General features: G+C 35.6%; 1 protein-coding gene across 2 annotated transcripts in view; it reads left to right on the top strand.

Moving 5' to 3' along the window:
* Positions 1–2,583: 2,583 nt before the first annotated feature.
* LOC128234313 (fibrocystin-L-like) overlaps positions 2,584–24,554 on the top strand; it is a 107,253-nt gene continuing 85,282 nt past the window's right edge. For both annotated transcript variants that reach the window (XM_052948482.1, XM_052948483.1), the window contains exons 1-7: positions 2,584–2,771; positions 19,648–19,713; positions 21,173–21,299; positions 21,648–21,744; positions 22,194–22,251; positions 23,244–23,325; positions 24,199–24,252. In XM_052948482.1, coding sequence (XP_052804442.1) covers positions 2,714–2,771; positions 19,648–19,713; positions 21,173–21,299; positions 21,648–21,744; positions 22,194–22,251; positions 23,244–23,325; positions 24,199–24,252 — 542 coding nt within the window. In that variant the 5' untranslated portion in view covers positions 2,584–2,713. The remainder of the gene's footprint in view (positions 2,772–19,647; positions 19,714–21,172; positions 21,300–21,647; positions 21,745–22,193; positions 22,252–23,243; positions 23,326–24,198; positions 24,253–24,554) is intronic.

Consider the following 24,554-nt stretch of genomic DNA (forward strand, 5'->3'; position numbering starts at 1 on the left):
ACCTTTCGTGAAAGCAAATATTCACTTACTGGTTTAACTTTCTAATCCATAAACGGGTGTTATAACACGAGATTCTACGACATGCATTAAGTAAATTTTTATGGTAGGACATCTTTAGGTAACGTTGCAAAATGCAACATGTTTTGCTTATAACAAATTCAGGTTCTGGCCTTATTGTGTTGCTTTTACCAAAAGTGGATACAGGGGGGGGGGGGGGGGGGGGGGGGGGGGGGGAGTGCGCACCCATCGCGCGCCCCCTTAAATCGTCCCAAGTTTACTTTTTTTCGATATAGGAGAAAAAAGTAATACTGAACGCCCAAAATGCACCATTTCGGACTAGAAATTGTTAAATAAAAAAATTGGGAGCGTCCTCAACCCCCACCCTCCCAAACATTTAAACCAAATATTTTTTTTGTTCTGAGGGAAGGGTGCAAGTCAAAAGGTTATGCTCCTAAGTTATCCTCCTCTAACATTGAAACCTGGAACCGCCCCGGTTACCAGTGGGGGCGGGCATAGGTACAATGTTTTTCTCCTAGGATTCTTGTTGAAACGGCTGCTTGCATTAGAATACAACCTTAATCTAAAGTTTATGATATTGCAGATAGGCAATCATTAACACTAGGCTTTATCATTAAGAATTTCGTCTTTGGCTGGTGTTTTAAAGTCCGCCCACTGCCATTCATCCGATACACAATTCCTGGGTCAGGTTTTGCGTTAACAATGTGTCAGTCAATGATGTGGTATTCTAAGTCAGTTAGATGACCTGAATTGATATCTGAAAGATTAAGAAGGGCTCGTTCGGAACGCTCACTCCGCCTGAACTTCATCATAAAGATTTTAATTCATGTCATCTTACTATAACTTGGATTAAGGTTTGTGATTGGTGTCAACATTAGTAAATGTCCCGATGTTTGTTTGTTTTTCTTTGGAAAATAGATACATCGATAATACCCTTTTTTATACTTTCTTTTATTGTACTGGCTGCGTTTATTTTCAAATAACTTGTTTGAAAGAAAACCAAACCTTTATACTATACATTTTTCAGCAAATTGAAATGCATTCGTTAGGGCTGGAGTTTCTTTCCATGTTTAATTATCAAAGTCCCATCCCTGCACGGGAGATAGGTATACTTCTATAGAAGCAACACTGTGCAATCAGAAGGTCTAGTTTCACGGCATCAACAGATAAAGCGGCATCATTATGCCCCGTTCTCACAGAACTACGATCTTACCACGCGCATGCCGATCATCCCGACCTGAAGAAGTTATCAGATCGGGGCGAGAACGGCTTCAAAATCTTGAAAGTCGAAGAGTATCGTCCGCGGATTGTCTAATCTACGCTTGTACTACGATTTCTCCACGACCACCGCGTTTCCGATACGTTGCTATCGGGTTTGTACCATGTATTCACCGCGTCCATCACCGATCGTGTGCCGCTTCTTCTACGTTGTCACCACGATGTACATGACCGTACTGCGTTGGTAGACAGACGTAAAAGACTGCTCCACGATGCCGCCGCGCTCTTGCCGACCACAAATCATTTTCTCCACGATCATTGCACGATTTCATTCGATGAGTGTATAGATGTAGTTTAAGTATTCGCCGATTGCACAACGATGTTTTTACAGTGATGAAGTACTTGCCACGACGCTTCCACAACGCTTCTACGCTTATGTCGATCTTACTACGTTCTTACAACGCTTTTACACCATTTGATTTTAGCCACGCTCCTGCTACGCTTGCTATGAACATGTTCAAAACAAGCGTGGCGAGGTCGTGGAACTTCACGATATTCACGATTCTTCTGCGACCCTACCACGTTCATGAAGGCCCTCTTTCGATCTGCTACGATGATACCACGATTGGTCACGTTTCGGTACCAAGTTTAGAGCGTGGTAGAAGCGTGGCCCTGTGTGAACAGGGTGTAAATTTCCGGAATTGTAACCCCCAGTTCAGGGCTGTGGATAAATAAACATTCATTTTTAGTTTCATTACACAAGTAGTGAGGGGGAAACAGCTAGATTTCTAGTCCTTTGCGATGGCGGGACCCTTTCTTTTGTTCTGGCTGGTAGCACTTAACGTGGTACTTAACTTCAGAGAGGTAAATAGGAGTCTCCGAAATGCAAGGGGAAGAATGGCTACAGCTAGCTTTCTAGTCCTGTGTAATAACGAGACCAAAGGATACATGCCTGAATGCACCGTCCGACATTTCGTTTGCATAAATATGTTTTCAAAACAAAATAGCAACCGATGGCAATTTATTGTGCGAAGTTCAAAGTCAGTGGCACATACAGTTGAACACATTAGTTGCAAGCCATTTAATCACAATAAAATTTTAACGCCTCTCTGAATCTCTCCGAATTCGAGCCCTGATGTAAGCACTTTCTAGCGGCACGTGAACGGCCTGAATGTCGGTCAGTAAAGAACTGAACATGTGCTGGCTGTCAACCAATGAGCAGCCCAGTGAGAATCCTCTGGTTGGTTAAACGGGTGCTATATATATTGGTTCGATCAATTGAACGTATTGGATTCGATTAACTTCAATAGCAGTTATACTAGTACTACCATTAGGCTGCCTTTGTTTTGATCGTTTTGTTTTGTAACATTTAAGATCTTAAAGTCTGTTTAGATTTTAAAAGGACAGGAAAACTTGCAAAATTGTGGTGATACTGACTTCTCCACAAGTGATGTGCTAAGATCCTGCTCCTGCAAGGATGCTGTTATTTGCAGCCTGTATTTTCGTATTGGGGCATAGTGCTGTCGGACTAGCAGGTTAATATTCTTTTAAATTTTATTTTATGAATGTTTAAATGTGCTGTTTATATATCGCAAAGGATGGAACAAGAGGATCTCACTTGATTTTTTTCTTCTTCTTTTATTATTCAATTTTCTTTTATGTATGCATGCGTATAGAATAATGTTATCCACCGTGAGAATACCATAATGCATATTCAAAAGATAAATTGCTACTTTGCATACTAGTAATTGCACATTTTAGTATAAATTGCATATTTCAATATAAAATTAATTGATTAAATGCTCTCAAAAATTATACATGGTTACGCAAAAATGTATAAAAAAACAACCTGAAATTGTAACAAGTCTATTATGTAGACCTTTGTATAAATTTCTTTATATCGAAAATTATTCTGTCATTTAAGATGCGATAAATAACAAACTTTTATTTTCTTCAGATTATATTGGTTATTAAATATTTAATCTTATGTGAGAGAATTTAAAAGTCGAAACTATTGTTAGATGTATCAAAGATAATGATATTAAGTTTTAAACATCCGATATATAAATACACAAATAAAGAACTTTTTCTTCCATATCACACATTCTTAATAAATTGATAAAACATACAAGTTTCAAAAAGATTGAGAATGTCCATGCCCCGGTTGCGTTTTCGGTTTATAACTGATACTTTATTGCCAACATTAGATATCTACACATCATTGTTTTAGTTAGATCCCCTACCGGCGTGGTGCCAATGTACAAAATAGTGATTCCACTAACAAACTTTGCTGCAACTGTTTTGATTGTATCTTTATTTGTTAATTTGTTCAACAACGAACATTCATGGTTAAGCTAGGTAGTTTTTGCGGGCTAGTTGCGTAAGGGCAAAAAATCTTTGTTCTGATAAGGCCTAAAAAAATATGTCTGTTTCGGGTAACCCGACCCTACCTATAAAATGCGCCGACCCTAACTATTTTTTCCGTTTCTGAGCAAAACCATATTCGTTAGCGAATAGAGAGTAACGAAGGGCGGATAAATGCGAATTGGACGATCAGAATTATTGTTTATATGATAAAACAAAGTCAGGCAATGACAGTAATGTAGGAAAGACTGCCATGTGCAAGGAAACACTCTGAACTTACGACAGATTTTGAAAAAAAATAAAAAATTCCCCACCTACCCTACCTTAAATTTTTGGGAAGGTTACCCTAAACAAACAATTTTTTTTTGGCCTAGGCATAAGCTTTTTTTCTAATTTTTTTTATGAGAACCGGGATTCTTTAACAAAACGACCTATATCAGTGTATATCACTATTGTAGAATGTTTTTTATTGTTAACACGATCTCACAAAAAAAAAATGTTTAAATAGGAAATAACTAAAGAAATCCAGAAATTCATTAAAACGCAAAAATGTGTACGGTTGGGAGGACAAAATAGGGTCGGTCGGATTAGTTAGAATGTTTACACATACTATGAATACTGCCAAAATTTGCTCACGGGGCACCGATGATAAAAATGCCGACTTGGGCCTGGGGTGTTTTTGGACGCGTTTATATGGTGATTGAGAAAAATGTTTTTTTATAAATTGTCAACAGTTTGTGTGGAAAAGTAGAATATATATATAGTGCTACATCAAACATTGCTTAGTATAATAAACATGCCACTGTTGTCCACTGACCGATATGGTGTTGCAGTCATTTCGGGAAATGATAAGGAATTATGTGGGGGTTGGAAGAAACAACAACAACACCTTGTTATACTGTCAGAAAACATCTAAGCTGTACGTGTTTGTGTTTATTTCATTATAAAAATAATGAATCAAGAATGTGTTTAAAGCTGCACTCTCACAGATTGACCGTTTTGAAAACATTTTATTTTGTGTCTTGGAATGAACCAATGTTTGCGTAACAAAATATCAGATTGCAGTTTTTTATATTAACGTTCGAAAGTGTTGTGGCTACTTATGCATCAGTCAATTGTAACCACGCCCCCCTCCACCCATGTCCGGGGAATAGCGGGGACTTTACTTTCGGTCTAGCTAAGCCCGGGTAAAATCCCCGTCCTGCGGGGACGAACTGATGGTAAAATCCCGCCAAATGCCCCCACACCCAAGGAGCCTATGTAAGGCCCATTCCCCGCAATATTTTGCCCGAAGACAAAACCACCGCATTCACCGGGGTAGCCGGGGAAGGTAAAACTTCGGCCCATTTCCCAGGCTATCCCCGGTATACCCCCGGACCTGGGGGGGGGGGGTGCAATTTACTGGTGCATTAGCTTTAAGAAAAATCGTGTTTTCGGCATAAAACATCTAGTTTAAAACGTAAATATTAATAAACACTATTGTCTATGGTGCTCAAACATTTTCGCGAACAATATCTCATTATAAAACAAAAACAAATATATAAAATTTGTCAGAACGATCAATCTGTGAGAGTGCAGCTTTAAAATTATACAATGTCCAAAATATCATTTGAAACAGCAGTGCGATAGCTTTTGATAAAATGTAATTAACGGTTAAGCACTCAATTTTGATAGCAATATAACAGCCTCCTAGAAAGAACAAAAAGCCAATATTGAAAACAAAATAGTTTAATTATACATACACAAAATATATAAAACATGTGCATTTGAGAAACAGTCAGCCGAGTTATTCAAAAACAAAAAAATGGTTTGATAGAATAAAGTTTTTGTTTAACGTTTTTCTTTCTTTAATATGTATGGTTTTATTTGCCGACTATTCACCGCAAAACACTGGTGCTTGGGAGGTGCATTGACTTAGAAGACAGTTAGAGCAAATTATTCATTTATTATATAAAACACGTAAAAGTTGTTTATCTTTTTTTTAAAGTTAAAATCACTGGTTTCAAAATCAGTCAGACTATTTTATAGTCTGGGGTGATTTTTTTATATTTCTTGTAAAATGCCGACTTTTGACTGACTACAGAACTTTAAAAAATGAGACAGACTGGTTTAAGTACAAATATAATTTCGATGACTAATCACAATTATCATTTTTTTCTTTCAAACAATGTATTACATAATCGAACTATGGGCTAGTTTCCCCCAACGGCGAAGGGCTCTAGATATGACAATATTCGCTTAATAATCCTTCACGTCTTCAACATATTAATATTTTATCTATCATGATTTGCACATACAATAGGTGTCTCATCACTTGTTTATGTTTGCATTCTGAACATAAATGCCCCCGATCTACAGATGACAACTCTCCACATGGTGTACCCTCTTATCTGTGACAGAAGACTTAGTATGACAATTGTTCAATAAAGTATGATTTATGAGGGTTATAGCGGTGAATAAATGTTGCTACATAGTTATGTAAGCGTTATAAAGACAATGATGAACTGCCTGATTTTTTCGTCCTAAATATTGAATTTAAAGTAATGACAAAGCACAATTCTTTGCCTCAGTGACGTGCTGTCATCTTACAATCACTTCATGCACTTCAAGCTCAAAGTTGGCATTATCAAACATGCAGATTATAAATTCCGTTTTTCCCCTTGATCAATATGAGTTTGAATAATGGTAGTTAATATGACGATGGTGTTAATGTTGTTGTTGCTGCTGCTTCAGTTGCTCCTCTTGCTGCTACTGCTGTTGCTGCTGCCTAGCATCCAACCAGTATTATCGGAACTAAATGAACTTGAACATGGGCTTAAACATATATTATACCTTTTAACAATTGTGTATTCGACTTACACAGCAACAACATTACGGACATCGACATTGTAATCCCTCGCTAGTCGGACCCATAGAGTAGTAACTCCACTATCCAATCGTAACAAATCGGCCATCACCGACAAGCTTCGGGATAGACGTATCTGTTTAATAATAACCGAGGCGTTCCGATTGTCAGATACCGCCATTAAGAATGGAATAGATTTACCGCATGTATTGGCGTAGTTGGTATTGAAATAAATAGGACTTTAGAAAATCAATTGTCAATCAATATAGGTGCTGGTAGAAAGATACTAATTGAACAATAGCAGACAGTTGTAACTAAATAAGAGATGAGTGAACTTTAAAATACTTGGGTAAGAACAGACTAATGCCCTCAACAAAGAGAGGTGGCCTATGGTCATGGGAGATGCATGTGGAACAGTTGTACAAAACGGCAAATCAACAAATGACAGTTTTAATGATTTAAGCTGCACTCTCAGAGATTGACCGTTTTTACAACTTTTTTTTAAAATTTATTTTTGCCTTTTGCCCAAACGTTTGGCTTCATGTCTGGAGACCAGTTAAACAAGACTGCTGGCAAAAATCAGATCGCAATTTATTATAATTATGATCGAAAATTAATGTTTTATGGCTAAACGCGTTTAAAAACTGATAATGCCTTGATAACATTCACTTTGGAACTTTCTATATCAGCTTTTTGTAAGATATACGATCTGTGATTATATAATAACACATACCTTTGTGTTTTGATAATGTATTGTAAAAAGTGAACGTTTTTGGACTCAATTTGACTCTAACGCACTTGCCGCCGGTGACAGCTCATACAATAAACTAATGAATTATGTGATTTTTTTATTTCATTTTGCTACTCAAAGGAGAATTGAAATAATTGTATTTGAATTAATAATCATACTCCAGTAAGTGATTATGAAAACAATTAAACCCCAATTAGGTAACCGTATACTTGACAAATGTATTGCAAACATGACTCTGTAGAAAACATAACAAAACAAAATATTAAATACTCGACTTTTATTGCATGCTGTAATTTACCAATGATCCGATTAGCTTTGTGGATTTTGATAAATTGTATTGGAAGTCTTTAAACTCGAGCATTAAGATATTACCCAACAAGAAAAATTGTTTCAGAAAACGATTCAACAGGTTCTATATTTCCCGCTGAAAATAAAACCAATTGTCTTAACGGAAATCGTCAGAACGGAATCAGGCCGAATCACATCTTGAAAAACTAAACCCCGCAAAACTTTTATTTTTCCTTAAAAAATGCACTCTTTCTCACAAACAAGATTTACCACAATTAATATTATTGTTTTAATATACCATAAAGGATGAATAAATAACGAAAACAATGGTTTCTATGAAGGAAACAGAGTTGCAATTGAAACAAAGGTGCAGAAAACAGGGTATTTCCACCCTATAAGACGAAAGTAGTTCACAGTAAATCTTTTAGCACTCACCAATCATTTAATATTTTTGCGTTTTAAGCTATCAAATATACGTTACAATCTTGTTATCAGTGATTAAATGTTTCCATAAATGCATTATTTGTTAAAGGTTTATCACTCAAAATGTATGGTTTTTTTATACATTAGCATGTATTGATTATGAATAAGAATGTCACCAATTAACAATTTAATTGTAATGATTTATAATGATTAATGAACAACGAAGAATTCAACACCACAGCTTGATTTTTTGAGCGGCAAGTTAACTAAGGTAGACTGCACATACATATCGGGGCAAAAAGGTCAGAGAAAATCTCGCCTTCTTCAAAGAATGTTGCCTTGAAATAAACGCTATCAAATTGCGCCTAAAATTACTGTCTCTTTGTGATAAAGTGTCTTACCATAGACAATCATCTACCGTCTAATTTCATGACAGTTTTGTTATTTGAGAACTTTGACTTAGTAAAAGAAAAGTTTATAAATCAAGATTTATATGTCAAGTTATTTAAGTCATTGAACCGTGAACTTTTTAAATCCTAATGGGTCAACATGGTTTGATTTGATATTTGTCTGGTGGTGTATCGAATTTCATCAATGAAACAAACTTGATATCTCACTGTTTCGAACCAATGAAATAACATTTTGATATCTCACTGTTTTGAAACAATGAAATAACATTTTGATACTGTTTCGAACCAATGAAATAACATTTTGATACTCTCACTGTTTTGAAACAATGAAATAACATTTTGATACTCTCACTGTTTCGAACCAATGAAATAACATTTTGATATCTCTCTGTTTTGAAACAATGAAATAACATTTTGATATCTCACTGTTTTGAAACAATGAAATAACATTTTGATACTCTCACTGTTTCGAACCAATGAAATAACATTTTGATACTCTCACTGTTTTGAAACTGTGGGACGTCATGCTGTCTAAATCTAACGTAAGTTCAAACACATTCTCATTCATCAGAGGTTTAATCGTGATAAATCTAAGGCATGTGGGTACGCAAAGCATCATCACTCTGGTGAACGAGAATGTTCAAAGCTTGGGCAAATTATCGATGACGTCATTTCCGGAATTTAAGAATTTAACGCAACTTTTCGATTAAATACCAATTTATATAATTGTTTAAGAGTTGTAAGTTTCAGTAGTTAATTTTATTTCATCAGCATCATTATTAACAACAAAAACAACAACAACAACAACAGCAACAATAACAACAAATACATCAATCACACCTCAGCGACAAAAAACAACAACAACAAAATTATCAACGACAACAACAACAAAAAAAAAACAATAGCAAAAACAAAAGCAGCAGCAACAGCGACGTTGAATTATACAATGTCTTTCCTTTTATGACACTGTACATTGAATGACGTCACGCAAAAGTCGAGGTTTTCTGACATTGTGCTACATATGTGATACTCTTATCTTTAACAAATGTCTTTATTTAGCGTATAAGTATTTAAATCTCTTTAATACTAAGAGTTTATGTTGCGGCTCAATAGCTGAGCACAATATTGATATTCTTGTGACAATTTTCTTTGTGGGTAGATTTTACAGTAGAAATAATATTTTTCGGATGATTTAAAGGCTTTTCCTGGTGAAAATGTTATCGCAGGCATGTGATTCATAGAAAACTGATTATTGTTCTTCGTCTTTTGTAAACTCATATCAAAATACTCTTTATATCTGTGAAATGTTAACATTTAAATTGACTTTTTGAATTTCTATTTTTTTTATATGGCAGAATAAGACAAACTTGATGGCCTTGTTTTGTTTTTTCAGAAGATAAGTAGTCTTGTACTTCCGATTTAAACCATAAACATACGTATATAAAGTTTGCCCTTCAAGACATTTGTCAAAAAAACAATCTTGTAAATATTAACAACATTTTTAAGAGAACAGAGGTTTATTTCACCTCTATCTTTATCTTACTGGGTTAATAGACTTTTTTCAGGAAACACAAACAGACATTTAATTTATGACCGCTAGACAACATACATTTTTTAAAAGATGAAGATGGTCTTTAAATATTTCGGGACACTGATTTACCATTTGAATTAGGAATGTGTATGAGGTGTTTGTTAACTTACTAGTGACTTATGTTTTAACGAAGTTTATCTCATCAGAAAACGATATTAAATTCGAAATAAACGATCGTGCAGTTGGTGTCAGATCAAAATGCAAAATCAAACGTTGCTCATTATTTATTTGACGGGTTTAAAGATGACGTTATCGTTTATTGTGTTTTACGGGTTTAAAGATGACTTAATCGTTTATTGTGTTTGACGGGTTTAAAGATGACCTTATTGTAATTTGTGTTTGACGAGTTTAAAGATAACTGTATCGTTAATTATGTTTGATTGTTAAAAGATTATCATAAGAAAGCCTTTCATGTGTTTAATATTGACACGTTAGTCATAAAGTATATTCAAAACTATTCAGTCAGAACTGTCTTATTATAAAAAAAAAAACCTATAAGGCATGACAGTAACAAAATATTGTATTACCCGGTCATTAAGGACGCAATTCTATTAAAGACCTAATAAAGCTCATTCATTATCTTATTAAAAGTGCATCGTCATTAGATTGAAAGTTGGCATAGCTCAAAAGCAAAGTCGTATCAACAAGAAATCTTAATTAAGAAATTCGAAAACCCATAATTAGTACCAGAATCCCGTTGTTAATTTAAAGTAGTTTTTATTACCTCCCCGATTTTAATTGTTGTTAAAAAATAAATGAATGATATAATGTTTTCGCCATTGTAAAATCATTTGCCTTTTTGATAGGTTGGTAATAAACTTGAATGAAAAAATGCCGTGAATAGAAAGCGTCACTTTATATAGCAAAATTAGTTGATTTACATCAAAGGCCAAGCTTAGGGTTATAAACTCATTTAATACGTTTTTTCAGTGGGTCGGTATCATCTTCAAAAATATATTGAATGAAATTTGCATAAAACCAATTTAGACAAACAATCACTAAATACATTTACTAAATGATATTCTGTTCAAGTTCAATAAAATTACTCTGAGCAAACAAATTGGAATGAAAGGATCCAAGACAGCCCAATCGTATAGATATCAAGAAGTCTTCTTTCGTAACAGAAATATCTTAAAGTTCAATCTCATCAAAACCCAAACGTGACGTTCGCTTCATTTCATTCTAGCCACGTCATGAACCGAGTAGTGTTCCGTCTTGAATTACCTGGATATTGGGAATATGATTTTAATGATGTTGATTTTAATTAAACATTTAATGTTTTTTATCTTGCCGTATCTTGTTCGTAGTTCACCTTAAATATGTAGAAACCGTTTTTTCCCAACGTTATCAAAGAACACTACTAAGTCCCAACTAAAAGTGCTTTTTAAATTGAAATATTTACTCTCCGTATGATTATGCACCAGTCAATTGTAACCATGCCCCCCCCCCCCCCTCCCATCTACCATCTGTTCGTCCCCGCAGGGCGGGGATTTTAGCCGGGGTTGGCTGGACCGAAAGTCAAAATCCCCGCTATTCCCCGGACCTGGGTGCCGTGGTTACAATTGACTGGTGCATTAGTTCGTCCATGTTTGTAGATATAATTATTTTTCTGTCTGGCTGTGAAAATGTTATGACCGCACCTGACTATTCAGAATCACATAGTAAGTAAATTGTATTAACAATATACTAATATTTGAACAAATTGAAAAGACTACAGTAAATTTCATTTGTTAAAAGTTTAAGATCACTATCGAATAAAACAATATTTATATAAAACAGCGAAAAAGTAATTTATGGTAAAGTTCATCAGAAATCTAAATCAGTGGTCAATGTTTTCATATATCGCTGTCGACGTTTCGGCTTACATAATGGCCCAAAATTAGACCACTGCTTTATTCATGTTACTTAAAACAATTATTTAATTCCTATACTTAAGAGTATCAATTTAAAATCCATACATTTACATGCGTCATAGCAAAGGTCACGGCACCGGTAAGAGTCCAGGCATATAAGCACTCTGTAGAGTATTTGCAGACGTTTTTATATGTTTGCTTAATTGTGCGAAGGTAAGCGTAAAACATATTTCCATTATGATTATACAAATGTTACTGCTTATTGAAAGTGCTTATACAATGATTGTCCTTATATATCCCACGAAAGTCTGTTTGAAGAGGTAAAGGTCTTTTGTTACGGCACTTAAGTATATATTAAACGAATCTCTGATTGAATAGTAGAAAACACTAGTTTGGTTAGGCAAATTACCAAACAATGTTTTTGGTACGAATTTTAGGGACATTATACCACAAATAAAATTACACGGACAAATCGATTAGTATATGGACTTTAATATAATAATAAAACAAGAGCAGCAGCAGCAGTAACAACAACAACAACAACAACAATGTCATCATTATCATCATCATCATCATCATCATCATCATCAATTTAATTGGGTAAAACTATTATTAAGGAGGATTTGGGACGCGCGATGTTTGTTTTATGGGCGGAGGGTACAATATAAGTTATGAAAAAAAGAGTAGTTTTAACGATATGTTGCCCTTATTAAAAACACAGCAATTTCTTTTAGCTTTTCTTATAATATTATGTTGAGATTAAAAGAAAAATGAAAAATTAGCGAGTTACATGTAGCTGCCTTTTGAAGCCGTCATAAAGGCGATACGATTTAGCTGCTGTTCGAAGCCGTCGTTAAGGCGATACGAATTAGCTGCTATTCGAAGCCGTCGTTAAGGCGATACGAATTAGCTGCTGTTCGAAGCCGTCGTTAAGGCGATACGAATTAGCTGCTGTTCGAAGCCGTCGTTAAGGCGATACGAATTAGCTGCTGTTCGAAGCCGTCGTTAAGGCGATACGAATAAGCTGCTATTCGAAGCCGTCGTAAAGGCGATACGAATAAGCTGCTGTTCGAAGCCGTCGTTAAGGCGATACGAATAAGCTGCTGTTCGAAGCCGTCGTTAAGGCGATACGAATAAGCTGCTGTTCGAAGCCGTCGTTAAGGCGATACGAATAAGCTGCTATTCGAAGCCGTCGTAAAGGCGATACGAATAAGCTGCTGTTCGAAGCCGTCGTAAAGGCGATACTATTTAGCTGCTGTTCGAAGCCGTAGTTGAGACGATACGAATTAGCTGCTGTTCGAAGCCGTCGTTAAGGCGATACGAATTAGCTGCTGTTCGAAGCCGTCGTTAAGGCGATACGAATAAGCTGCTGTTCGAAGCCGTCGTTAAGGCGATACGAATAAGCTGCTGTTCGAAGCCGTCGTTAAGGCGATACGAATAAGCTGCTGTTCGAAGCCGTCGTTAAGGCGATACGAATAAGCTGCTATTCGAAGCCATCGTAAAGGCGATACGATTTAGCTGCTGTTCGAAGCCGTCGTAAAGGCGATACGATTTAGCTGCTGTTCGAAGCAGTCGTTAAGGCGATACGATTTAGCTGCTATTCGAAGCAGTCGTTAAGGCGATACGAATTAGCTGCTGTTCGAAGCCGTCGTAAAGGCGATACGATTTAGCTGCTGTTCGAAGCAGTCGTTAAGGCGATACGAATTAGCTGCTGTTCGAAGCCGTCGTTAAGGCGATACGATTTAGCTGCTATTCGAAGCAGTCGTTAAGGCGATACGAATTAGCTGCTGTTCGAAGCCGTAGTAAAGGCGATACGATTTAGCTGCTGTTCGAAGCAGTCGTTAAGGCGATACGAATTAGCTGCTGTTCGAAGCCGTCGTTAAGGCGATACGAATTAGCTGCTGTTCGAAGCCGTAGTTGAGACGGTACGAATTGACTGTCTTGTCTACAAAACCCAATTTAAATTGTGCTGACCTGATTGACAAGAACGTTTGACGAGCATGTTTTGTTAATTTTATTTGCTAACAGAAGTTCTATCAAAGGATTTCTAATTAATTTATTACAAAAACATAATGGAAAATCGACAAACTTGTTCGCTATGCTCTAATAAGAGTGCGAATCACTATATCATATGTACATGACATATTTTGCGATAAAAAAGGAACTATCTCAACAATCATATTAAACTCAATGATATATTTCTCATTTTTCTCCGGAAATGATATTGCACAAAATTCTTGCTTCGCTTGACTGCATCGCTGCGATCTTATTCCATCCTCCGAGTATATGAGTTTATTTCCACATAAGGACAAGATAAAACAATCTCATGTCTTTGACCGTAGATTATTTAAACTGAATAATTTACCATTTCAGTTCAGTTTAAGTGTTGAAGGGTCGAAAACTAGTCTCTTTGAAGAAGCTATTTAAATGACGTACTTTAAATGCTTTTAAACTTTGTAGAACAATCATTTTCTAAAAGCGTGAAATTTGAATAGATTATACCACCATTGTTAATTCAGTTTGTTTAATATTGATACAGCTAACAGCACTCATACTTTCTTTTCATCATCGGAGTGTGCGTCTAAAGCTGCATCGATTTTAAACACGTTTTCGGTCAATGTTTGGGTATTCAGAAAACGATCCCCTAAATAATTTCTAAGACATTTCTGCTTGCCAAGTCAAATATTGACCAAGTTTCACTGGGTTGTTTTTAATTCTTGATATTCAAAAAATGACACTCCTCCGTCGGCTGAGCGTTTAAACATCTAATATACTTGCAGACTGGATGATCCCTTTTCACTAAAGCCAGGAAACATTGACTTTTGAAAATGACCGACTTGAAAGTGAACCTTTTCAACTTGATAATAATTGGAAACTTAATAATTTAGGTAAACAGATCCCCATTACACTATGCTTAAACTCTGGGCTTTATTTTACCAGTTAATTACATATACTTTCACGAATAGTCACAGTTTACAATGTCATCCGAGTGAAGAAGTAGGGAGTCCTTTTGTAATTTGAGAAAACCCACTAAGTTTGCTGTTGCGAGTTGCTCATTCATGCTCGCCTAGCTAAGCCAATAACCATGATGAGGGACACTGAGGCAATAACGGATTTATTAAAAAAAATGTTTTTGTAATTTCGAAGTAACATTTCCTTCGCGTGCAATTCAACGCGCTTTTCCCTAAAAAATCTTAAATGCCACTTTATATTCTGTTTAAGCACAAAGTGACGAGTGAACTGGTTGGGTTCGGTGTAAAATCGCAATATGTTTCAGCACGAGTAAATATTTCACTAATGTCTGCGACTTTCGATAGGCATAGCTTTTGGTGCTCATTCGGTGAAACATAATTCGATCTTACACTGAAACAAACAATTATTATTTATTTAATGAAAACGAACAGTGAAAAAGACAAAACGGACATAAATAAAAGTAATGATATATAAGTAAACAAACTGAATATGGTTTATAATGAAGTCAAACCGTCATACATTTTTGTATCAGATATGTCGAAATCATTTAGTACGAGTTTTATATAATACTATAATATATTCATGCAGTAACTTGCCTAACGGTTATATTAGCCACATTTTACAAATGCAATAAATTATTGTCTTAGAAATATAAAAAAGAAATAAACAAGCATTGATCAGTGACCTGAATAATCATATTGCTGACACGTCTCCCTCATCAACACCTCACCCGACCTCGTATATTAGGAGAAAGCGCCGGGTTAATTGCCCATGATGCGCATTAAGTTCACCACAGGTTTTCTGATGTCTAAAAGTGGAATCAATTATTCAATACCCTCAACACCGGCATGTCTTTGATCAGTTAAAAAAATCATCTATCACTTGGAAGCACAAAAAAGACATGGCAGTTATTTTGGTCGTATATATAAAACAAATTGCCTTGTTTTGCTGTTATGAATTGTTGAACTTGTTTAAGGTATTTATTGTGAAATTGCGAAATGATATATTTGGTGTACTCGTAATGGGCAAGTTGTTTTATAGCGATGAAATCAGCGTTTACAGGCTTTCTATTAGCACGCGTTGATACCAAGTTCAGAAAGTAACAAAACCACTGTAATATACGGTGGCATATTGGTAACAAAATCGTTGTGAAAAGGTGCAATAAAATAAATTAATTTACACATAAATATTGCACACGTTAACTTGAAAAATTATTATTTTAAAACTGTTTTTGCTTCAATGTTAGCAGACAAATACTAGTTTCCATAATACAAACATATAAATGCAATTAGGGGGAAACTACATTATAGCATGCGTTTATTCCTTCAAAAGGTCTTTAATACTGCAGCATTATTCTATATTGTCTATTTTATTTACAAAAGATGAACTGTTCAAACAGCTTTTTGAACACAAGTTTGTATTGAGTATAACCTTATATCCTTGTAATAGTGAAAAGCATTTACCAAACTTTCAAAGAAAAAAGCTTAGCATGAGATAAAATAGTTATAAGTTGTTTTGAAGTGTTTAAATGCCGTCTTTGATGAAGTGATCTTTTATTTCGATGTTTGGTACTTGTAAATATTCTCACATCAGATATGCAAGTGAGTCTTTGTTACATATTTTGTTACATGCAAAAACGGTTCTATTTTCCTATAGTCTAATAATTAGATGTAAGTAGTCCATATATTTATATGGTCTGATATTGCTTGAGGTCAGTCGGCTGACAATAACAATGAATTGTTTGGTGGCAGAAGTCTTGAGAACATAAGCACGTACTGTTCTCAATTATTATTAGTTATTACAGATCAATTCATAATCAGGACGGTATTTTATGCAGAAACGAACAAAAGGGATTTTGACATACTATTCAAGTATATCGTCCTATATTTTAACTATGACCAGTGAATCAATTAGTGCCAAATTAAGCATGTAATTTGAAAAACATTGACATTGTCTATACAAGTATAGTATAATTGAATCATTTAATAAGGTTAAAACATCTGTATGATTTTAACAAAGTATTGTTTTTGTTTGGGAAATTGTTTTGTAACAGAGGATAAACAGTTTTATGAAGACTTTTTAAGAACATCTCAGGTTTCGTTTTACAGCCATTCGGTATTTTCGTCACCGTCTTTAATAGTCAAGTATGCTTAAATTCCCATATATTAAAATACAACATATATTTTCTGCCAATGAAATTGCAGATAGGCAAGCATTAAGCACTAGGCTTTATAATAAAGACTTTCGCTAGTTTTTAAAGGTCCGCCTACTGTCACTCATCCGATACACATCTCCTGTATCATTGACAATGTGTCAGCCATTGAGGTCGTATTCCAAATGACCTGAAGTAACATCTTAATGATTAAGTACGGCTTATTCGCTACGTTCACTACGCCCATTCTTAACCATTAACATATTACTTCATGCCATCTAACTATAACTAAGAGCGTAACAAAAGTTATGTTTCCCGTATTTAACCGTATTGTTTTAGGGGACTACAAGGTAGTAAAATACCCCCCCCCCAACACCTGCAATCAAATGATAAATTCAATGACTCATGCTGCATTGCTTATGACTATTACAGCAACTTGCAACTTTCTTGGTGATTTCAAAGACACCATAATTCCAATCCGACACCTAACATAAGAAGTCTAGATCAACATACAAGAGTCGTTATATTCATAATGTTTGGTTTAGTTATTCATGAATTCGGCATCAGCTGGGCACATCATCAGAAACCTTAAGACTACAACATTGGCTGAAGAATAAGCGTATGGGCGGGTGGGTACAACATTGGCTGAGGAATAAGCGTATGGGCGGGTGGGTACAACATTGGCTGAAGAATAAGCGTATGGGCGGGTGGGTCGATTTTCTAAAAGTTGACGTGTGGTTAGTAAATGATGCAGCGAAAATAAATATTATTCATAGACATTTTCTACAGCACCGTGTCCGTCAAAAAGTCGTGCGTGTTTAAAATTGTATTCCCTAGTTCGATTTGATACGTGACATAGAATTCTTTGCCGCACTCTATCGTGGGTCATACTGAACTTTTAATAATATAAGACAATGTGTTTTTTGGCTTGCCATTAGATATGTGAACTACATTCTGGCTATTAGTAGGATTATGTTCTTGTTTGACGCCCTTTTGATTAAAATGATAAGATTTACATGAATGGCCATGTCCTTAATTAAAGAAAACTAAAATTGGCTATCAATTCATACCGAAGAAAAAATGACAATAAGTCAATAATTGATACATTCAATGTCACCCTACATCATTCCAGCTGTCAGTTATTATATACATCAAACTGAAAGCATTTATATTGGCATTTAATATAATTCGAAAGTGATCAAAACCATTTGCAACGAGGCCAATGCACAAATAAGGCGGTGTCACAGAACAAAGGATACAATTTGGAATATTGCTGAACAACTTAATACATTTTGACCCTAAATTGAAACAGTGTTACCATTTCAAATAAAACATAGCTGGTATTTTAAAATTGTTTATCATTATGGCTTTAATAGCTAGGTACATAGTAGCAGTACGCCAGTTGAATAGATGTACTATAGAGACTTCGGGAGATCTTGGTGTCAATATTTGCAAAACCTCCCTTTCAATATTAGCAGCAGGGAGTAATTTATATTTCATTGTTTAAGTTTCAAATAAATGTATTTGTGCGTATATAATGTTTGGACGTCAACTCATTTTAATTTCGGTTTAAGTGCGAGAACAAATTTGTCACAAAACAGTTTTATTATCCTTGTTTCCAACACACGACTCACATATCATAACTATATTTTAAATTGTTTACATCAATAGAATTTATTTGTAAAATACTAGTACCATCAATGGCAGTGGTAAGCATTACAAAACATCTGCAAGATGAATACATTAAAAACTGTAAAGAATATAAACATATTTAAATACCAGTATATAAAAGATTAAATACAAATTTAATCGAAGAGACAGGTATCAGACGTTAATTGAAATAACTGTTTAATGATATCGCACGAAACCAGTAATTATTTCCTTTTAATACAATTTGTTCAAAACAGCTTAATAAGCATGGACGCCCAATAGGACAATACGTTCAGGAGAACTGAACTATAGGTTCGGACAATACATCATGCGTTCATGGTTATACGTAAAACCTCTGTTGTACAAACTAGATGAAGTGGAAAACAGCTCAAATGGAGAAATAGTTTTGAGCAATAAATTATAATGAAACATCTATTGAATAAAGAATAAACGTGCTCGTCATTGCTTTAACAAGCCATTCAACAATTTATGTTTTGCCATTTTTTTCTACCAATAGAAAACATTTTTTACATTAAGTGTACTTTGAAAATACGAAAATAACAATATTCATTGAGAATCAATAGGCGCCTATTGAATTATTCAATAACCGATTCCTCACCCGAAAACGTACCGTACACCTGGGACATTGTTAATGAAGACAGCTATGTACAATTGCGTCTTTAGTATGTGGACTTTTCTTCTTCGATGACTAAAATGGGTCCGCCTGTGATGTTATTTATGTTGACAGATATACTTTGCGTCTTTCGCTAAATGGTATTTCCTCCTCAGGTTGAAGAACAGCTTTAGAACTTGACAAAAGAGTAATGACTTAGTTTACATATTGAACTCTCTACGACACAAAACAGACATATGTATGAACATGCAAGCTACAATAATGTGCAATCAGGGATACTGTTTTGTTATTTTGATATTTCTTATGTATCCCTGCACGAGACTGCCATAGTAAAAAAATCTTCAAAAGACTCGTTGACGGTCATTTATGTGGACTAATGTACATGCATACAATTGGAAATGCATTATCATACGCTTTGTAAACATTTCATGACTTTACAATAACTAATTTACCCTTACCTTTCTCCTTCTATTCCAGTGACCAGCATCAGTCCGAACTATGCCAGCGCCGGCGGTGGCACGAAGTTCTCTATCGCTGGAGTCGGTAAGTACCCTGGACCGTTAAAAAGTCTGTCCTTGTCAACTAACATTCAATTCAATTGAACATTCATTCTTTGAATACGTTTAAAAAATATATCTTAGTATTTAACCTTACGCTGTGCTTGTGTTTACCAGGAATGTTACGGACAATGTACGATATTTATTAAACGGTTTATTAATGGAAATTAAAGATCTAAAGCCTAAATCAACAGTCAGTTGTAAATCCCAATAGCGAGGACTTTGACTTTCGGTCCAGCCTATCCGGGTAAAATCCGGGACAAACTGCTGGTAAAATCTCTGCAAAAAGCCACCACACCCCGGGGACATCCTAGGTAAGGCCCAACAAAACCACCGCATTCACTCGGCACTGCGGGGCCACCTGGAAGGTAAAAACACGGCCCATTTTCCATGCTATCCGCGGTATTACTTCGGACCTGGGGGCAGGGGCGTGGTTACAATTGACTGGTGTATAACAATCTTGATTGGAACGGGGTCCTGCAATGCAAGAAACATAAGCGCGGTTTTTATGTTCATCACTTTAGCGGTTACTCTAGCATGTAAGATCTGGATGTCATCACTTGAGTCATTCTGTGAGTAAATGTTACTCTAGCATGTAAGATCTGGATGTCATCACTTGAGTCATTCTGTGAGTAAATGTTACTCTAGCATGTAAGATCTGGATGTCATCACTTGAGTCATTCTGTGAGTAAATGTTACTCTAGCATGTAAGATCTGGATGTCATCACTTGAGTCATTCTGTGAGTAAATGTTACTCTAGCATGTAAGATCTGGATGTCATCACTTGAGTCATTCTGTGAGTAAATGCTACTCTAGCATGTAAGATCTGGATGTCATCACTTGAGTCATTCTGTGAGTAAATGTTACTCTAGCATGTAAGATCTGGATGTCATCACTTGAGTCATTCTGTGAGTAAATGTTACTCTAGCATGTAAGATCTGGATGTCATCACTTGAGTCATTCTGTGAGTAAATGTTACTCTAGCATATAAGATCTGGATGTCATCACTTGAGTCATTCTGTGAGTAAATGTTACTCTAGCATATAAGATCTGGATGTCATCACTTGAGTCATTCTGTGAGTAAATGTTACTCTAGCATGTAAGATCTGGATGTCATCACTTGAGTCATTCTGTGAGTAAATGAATCAGGTCTGTGTATTTGGCATTAATGACGTTTTTATTACGATAGCAGAGCTAGTTCCGTCGATGGTGAGCCATTGGCAATCAACGTACAAGTTCCTTTGCAACAATTTAGCGTCCTAATTGCCCCATATACAGGTAGTCCAACAGCGTCCGACGATTTGTCATTCATGGCGTAAAAAGGGCATGTTTGGAGTTTTTCCGTCTACAGTAGCCTCGACATAAATGAAGCATTAATTGTTGTGTATATCTAACAGCAGTATTCAACGAAAATAAATTAATATCATAAATATGTATATTTTCAGGTATAAAGGACCAGTTCGCTGGTGACAGTATCGATGTGAGGTTCATGGCGGCAGATGGAGAATCCGTCACATGTACAGTCTTCAAGGAGGAGACAACGGCCACAACCACCGTCTGCCATAACAAAAAGTAAGTTTACACTGAGAATGACTTAACTGCTACAACTGATAGTACGTTTTCACTCCATTATGATACTTTTGTAATAATATACAGCCATTCATAACGAGACGTCTGTGACATTTGAAAATTTGTGTCGACTGACTCATTTGTCATAATCTTCAGTAGATGTTTACTTCATCATACCACCATTGTCACAATAAACAGTACTCAGCCTCTCGACCAGCAATAAAGATCACAAGGAAATTCATCTGCCACATGTGTTGTTGTTGTCTTCATGAGTGTCTTCATATAGTGTGTATCGTATAAAGCATTTAGGGTCTTGATGGTTTCATAAGTTGACGCTAACGTCTTTTTCAGAATGCGCCTGAACGTGGTGTACAACGTGAGCGTAACTGTGGACGGCACGGTTGTAACTGACCTATGCACGGACAATCCGAGCAAATGCCAAGTCATGGTAACGCCATCTTACAAAAAATCGCAATTTCCCTGCCTGTGTAACGTCATTTATCAACTAAAAATGTGTTACAAATAGCCTATTGCTTTACATAATTAACCTGCCGAGGCGTACCAAACATTGCATTTTCCATACATAGAGATAGATTCGAAATACAGTCGAAACTCGCAATCTTGAACTATGTTATCTCGATTTTGTGGTTATTTCGAACATATTTTCGGTTTAGTACACTCTTTTTGTTTATCGGTTAAATCGAATGTTCGTTATCTCGAAGTATAAACGAGGTCCCAAGGAATTCGATTTAGCGTTTTGTTTACTGTATCATATTTAAAACAATATTAGTCTTAAAGTGAATGAAGAAAAGCTTATCATTATTCTTGTTACCGTTCGGATATGGGCTTTAATGTATCGACGAAAAGAAATGAAATAAGCTTCACCTCCATTTTCAGCCTCACTGGTATACGACGCCTCGTGTGTACGATGTGAAACCTCAGAGCGGAAAACCAGGTTTGTATACCGTACCGCCAATTTATTATAGTACCCGGATGAGCATAAAGTCGATGGTGTCTGTATAACATTCGAACTGGCCCCGGATTTTCAAACTCATGTAATTCTTTTTTTTTAATACAAAAAAATCTTATAATTCCAAACTAAAAATCAAAATGCCAGAAATGTGAAAAAAATATTGAAAGAAATTTCTTTCATAAATATGCACTTTGTAATGTCTATATATTCTAATTGGAATATATGGACAGTACAAAATGCATATTTATGAAAACAACAAGATTGTTTTTGTTTAAAAAATGATTTTGAAAATCCGGAGCCAGTGAACATTCGGTAGAAGGCGAACATGACATTCCTACTAATATATAAACATAAATTATGCTAACCCTTATATGAGTGACATATTATTAATTATTATTGCCCACGCAAGGCCTACATCAGCTATTGGATAATATTTAGACTTTACGATTTAATCGCCGCTTTGTCCGTCCGTCCTTCGGTCCGTCCGTTTCCCCGCCATAACTTTCTCCAGCGTAAAACATAAAAACTACGGAGAAGATGTCAATGAAACTTGCTGCATGTTCCAGCTAGTAACCTAACGTCTAGGTCAAGGTCACACGTATGGGTCGAAGGTCAGATTACTATCGTTTGTGCTCGCCCCAAAATACATTTACCGATAAAAGGATGTCAAATAACTTGGCCCATTCACCTTCTAGAAGAGATCAAAATAAGAGGTCAAAGTGTTTTTCATTCCTAGAATGATTTCCAAACAAGTTGGCACGTATGCTAATAACAATGATTGTACGTCCACCGTCAATTTCTGTTTCTTTATGAGTTACATGACAAAAACATATACTGCACCGTATTGGATAACCAAATTATTTTAATAATTGTATACATATCTATTCCATTGGAAGTTGGAGTTTCGCCTAAACACTTCCTTAAGAAATGTGTCTTTAAAAAATAAATCTTACCTTATTTTATGTTACCCGCAGGTGACACCATCCTCACAATGTACGGACATCTGTATAGTGACGTCTACGGAAGCAACGCAGTGGCGGACGCTAGAATTCTAAGGTAAACGAAATATAACGTAAATCACGTAAAGTAGTTTTATACTGATTTGTGTAATAAGGTTTCTTTAACGATCAATGTAAATCGTCTTAAGTCTTATGACCACAAACACATTTGTTGCTAGTGTTGTTGTTTCATTGACTGTGTTGATGTTGTTTTATCCATTCTTTGCTCTGAAATTTAATGACAGAAAGCATGCATATTGATCTCAGGGGAGTATAACAGCAAGGTTCGAGTATGTAGCATTGTGAAATAAAAAAAGATAATATTAAGAACAACAATCGATCAAAATACCCATCGTAATTGTTGTAATTTCCGGGAAAAAGAACTATGTCAGAACTTGTATTTCCAATATCACTCGTTTGTGATGGCAAAGTCTGCCGAACAACGAATACTATATATAAATGGCGCACTGCCAACAAGTGTGTAGAGGGATTCATCAATGGTCGAGTGTTGTCGAAAGTGGTCGATTATTTCCGAGAATTGATTGTTATCCTAGACCTATTTTCAATCCATTTGTATGTATACGGGATCAAAAAGGCGCTTAAATATTATATCAGATATTAAATGGAGGCAGTCGATAACGCTATAATGTTGTGCTTTTGCTTTAAAGAGTATATTATATTGCACTGGTGTTAAAAAGAATTCCGCATGTCTGAGTTTGCTTCCGAAAGTGCGTGTAATTTCGGAGTTCCAGAGTATACATGTTGAGTTACTTTAGCACAAACCGTATTAGTTTGAATACAATCGCCTTGCTGTGAACGATTCGACATTTTGCATGCAAATTTTCTGACTCGGATCCTTAGAACTCAAAATAAAATTATCATGTTACTATGCCTTATACATGCTTTGTTCAACGTTTTTCTTACTTTTCAGAGCGACAGCGACCACCCCATGTGAGCTCAAGAATGGCACGGAAAAGGATGACTTGTAAGTTCTGTATTCATATAAATAAAATATAACTCATTCAAAGACTGATAATAAGCATATTTATATTTAACTAATTGCTTTCAACATCACAGTCAGTGTGTGTCTTTTGTAAATTGCTTTCGATATGGGATGTATTTCTTAAAGTATCTTGCGATTGTTCTTTGTGGTTGTAATCAAAGTTGGAAGATGAATGATAATGCAATGTAGTGGGTAATGCAACCGGGCTTATAAATAAGTGGCACTGAAATACATTGCTTAGATTGCGAACTAGCACTTGCAACGACGTGGCAGAGCGAGGTCTT

Source organism: Mya arenaria, chromosome 5, assembly GCF_026914265.1.
Source record: "Mya arenaria isolate MELC-2E11 chromosome 5, ASM2691426v1".
Taxonomy (NCBI): Eukaryota; Metazoa; Mollusca; class Bivalvia; order Myida; family Myidae; genus Mya; species Mya arenaria.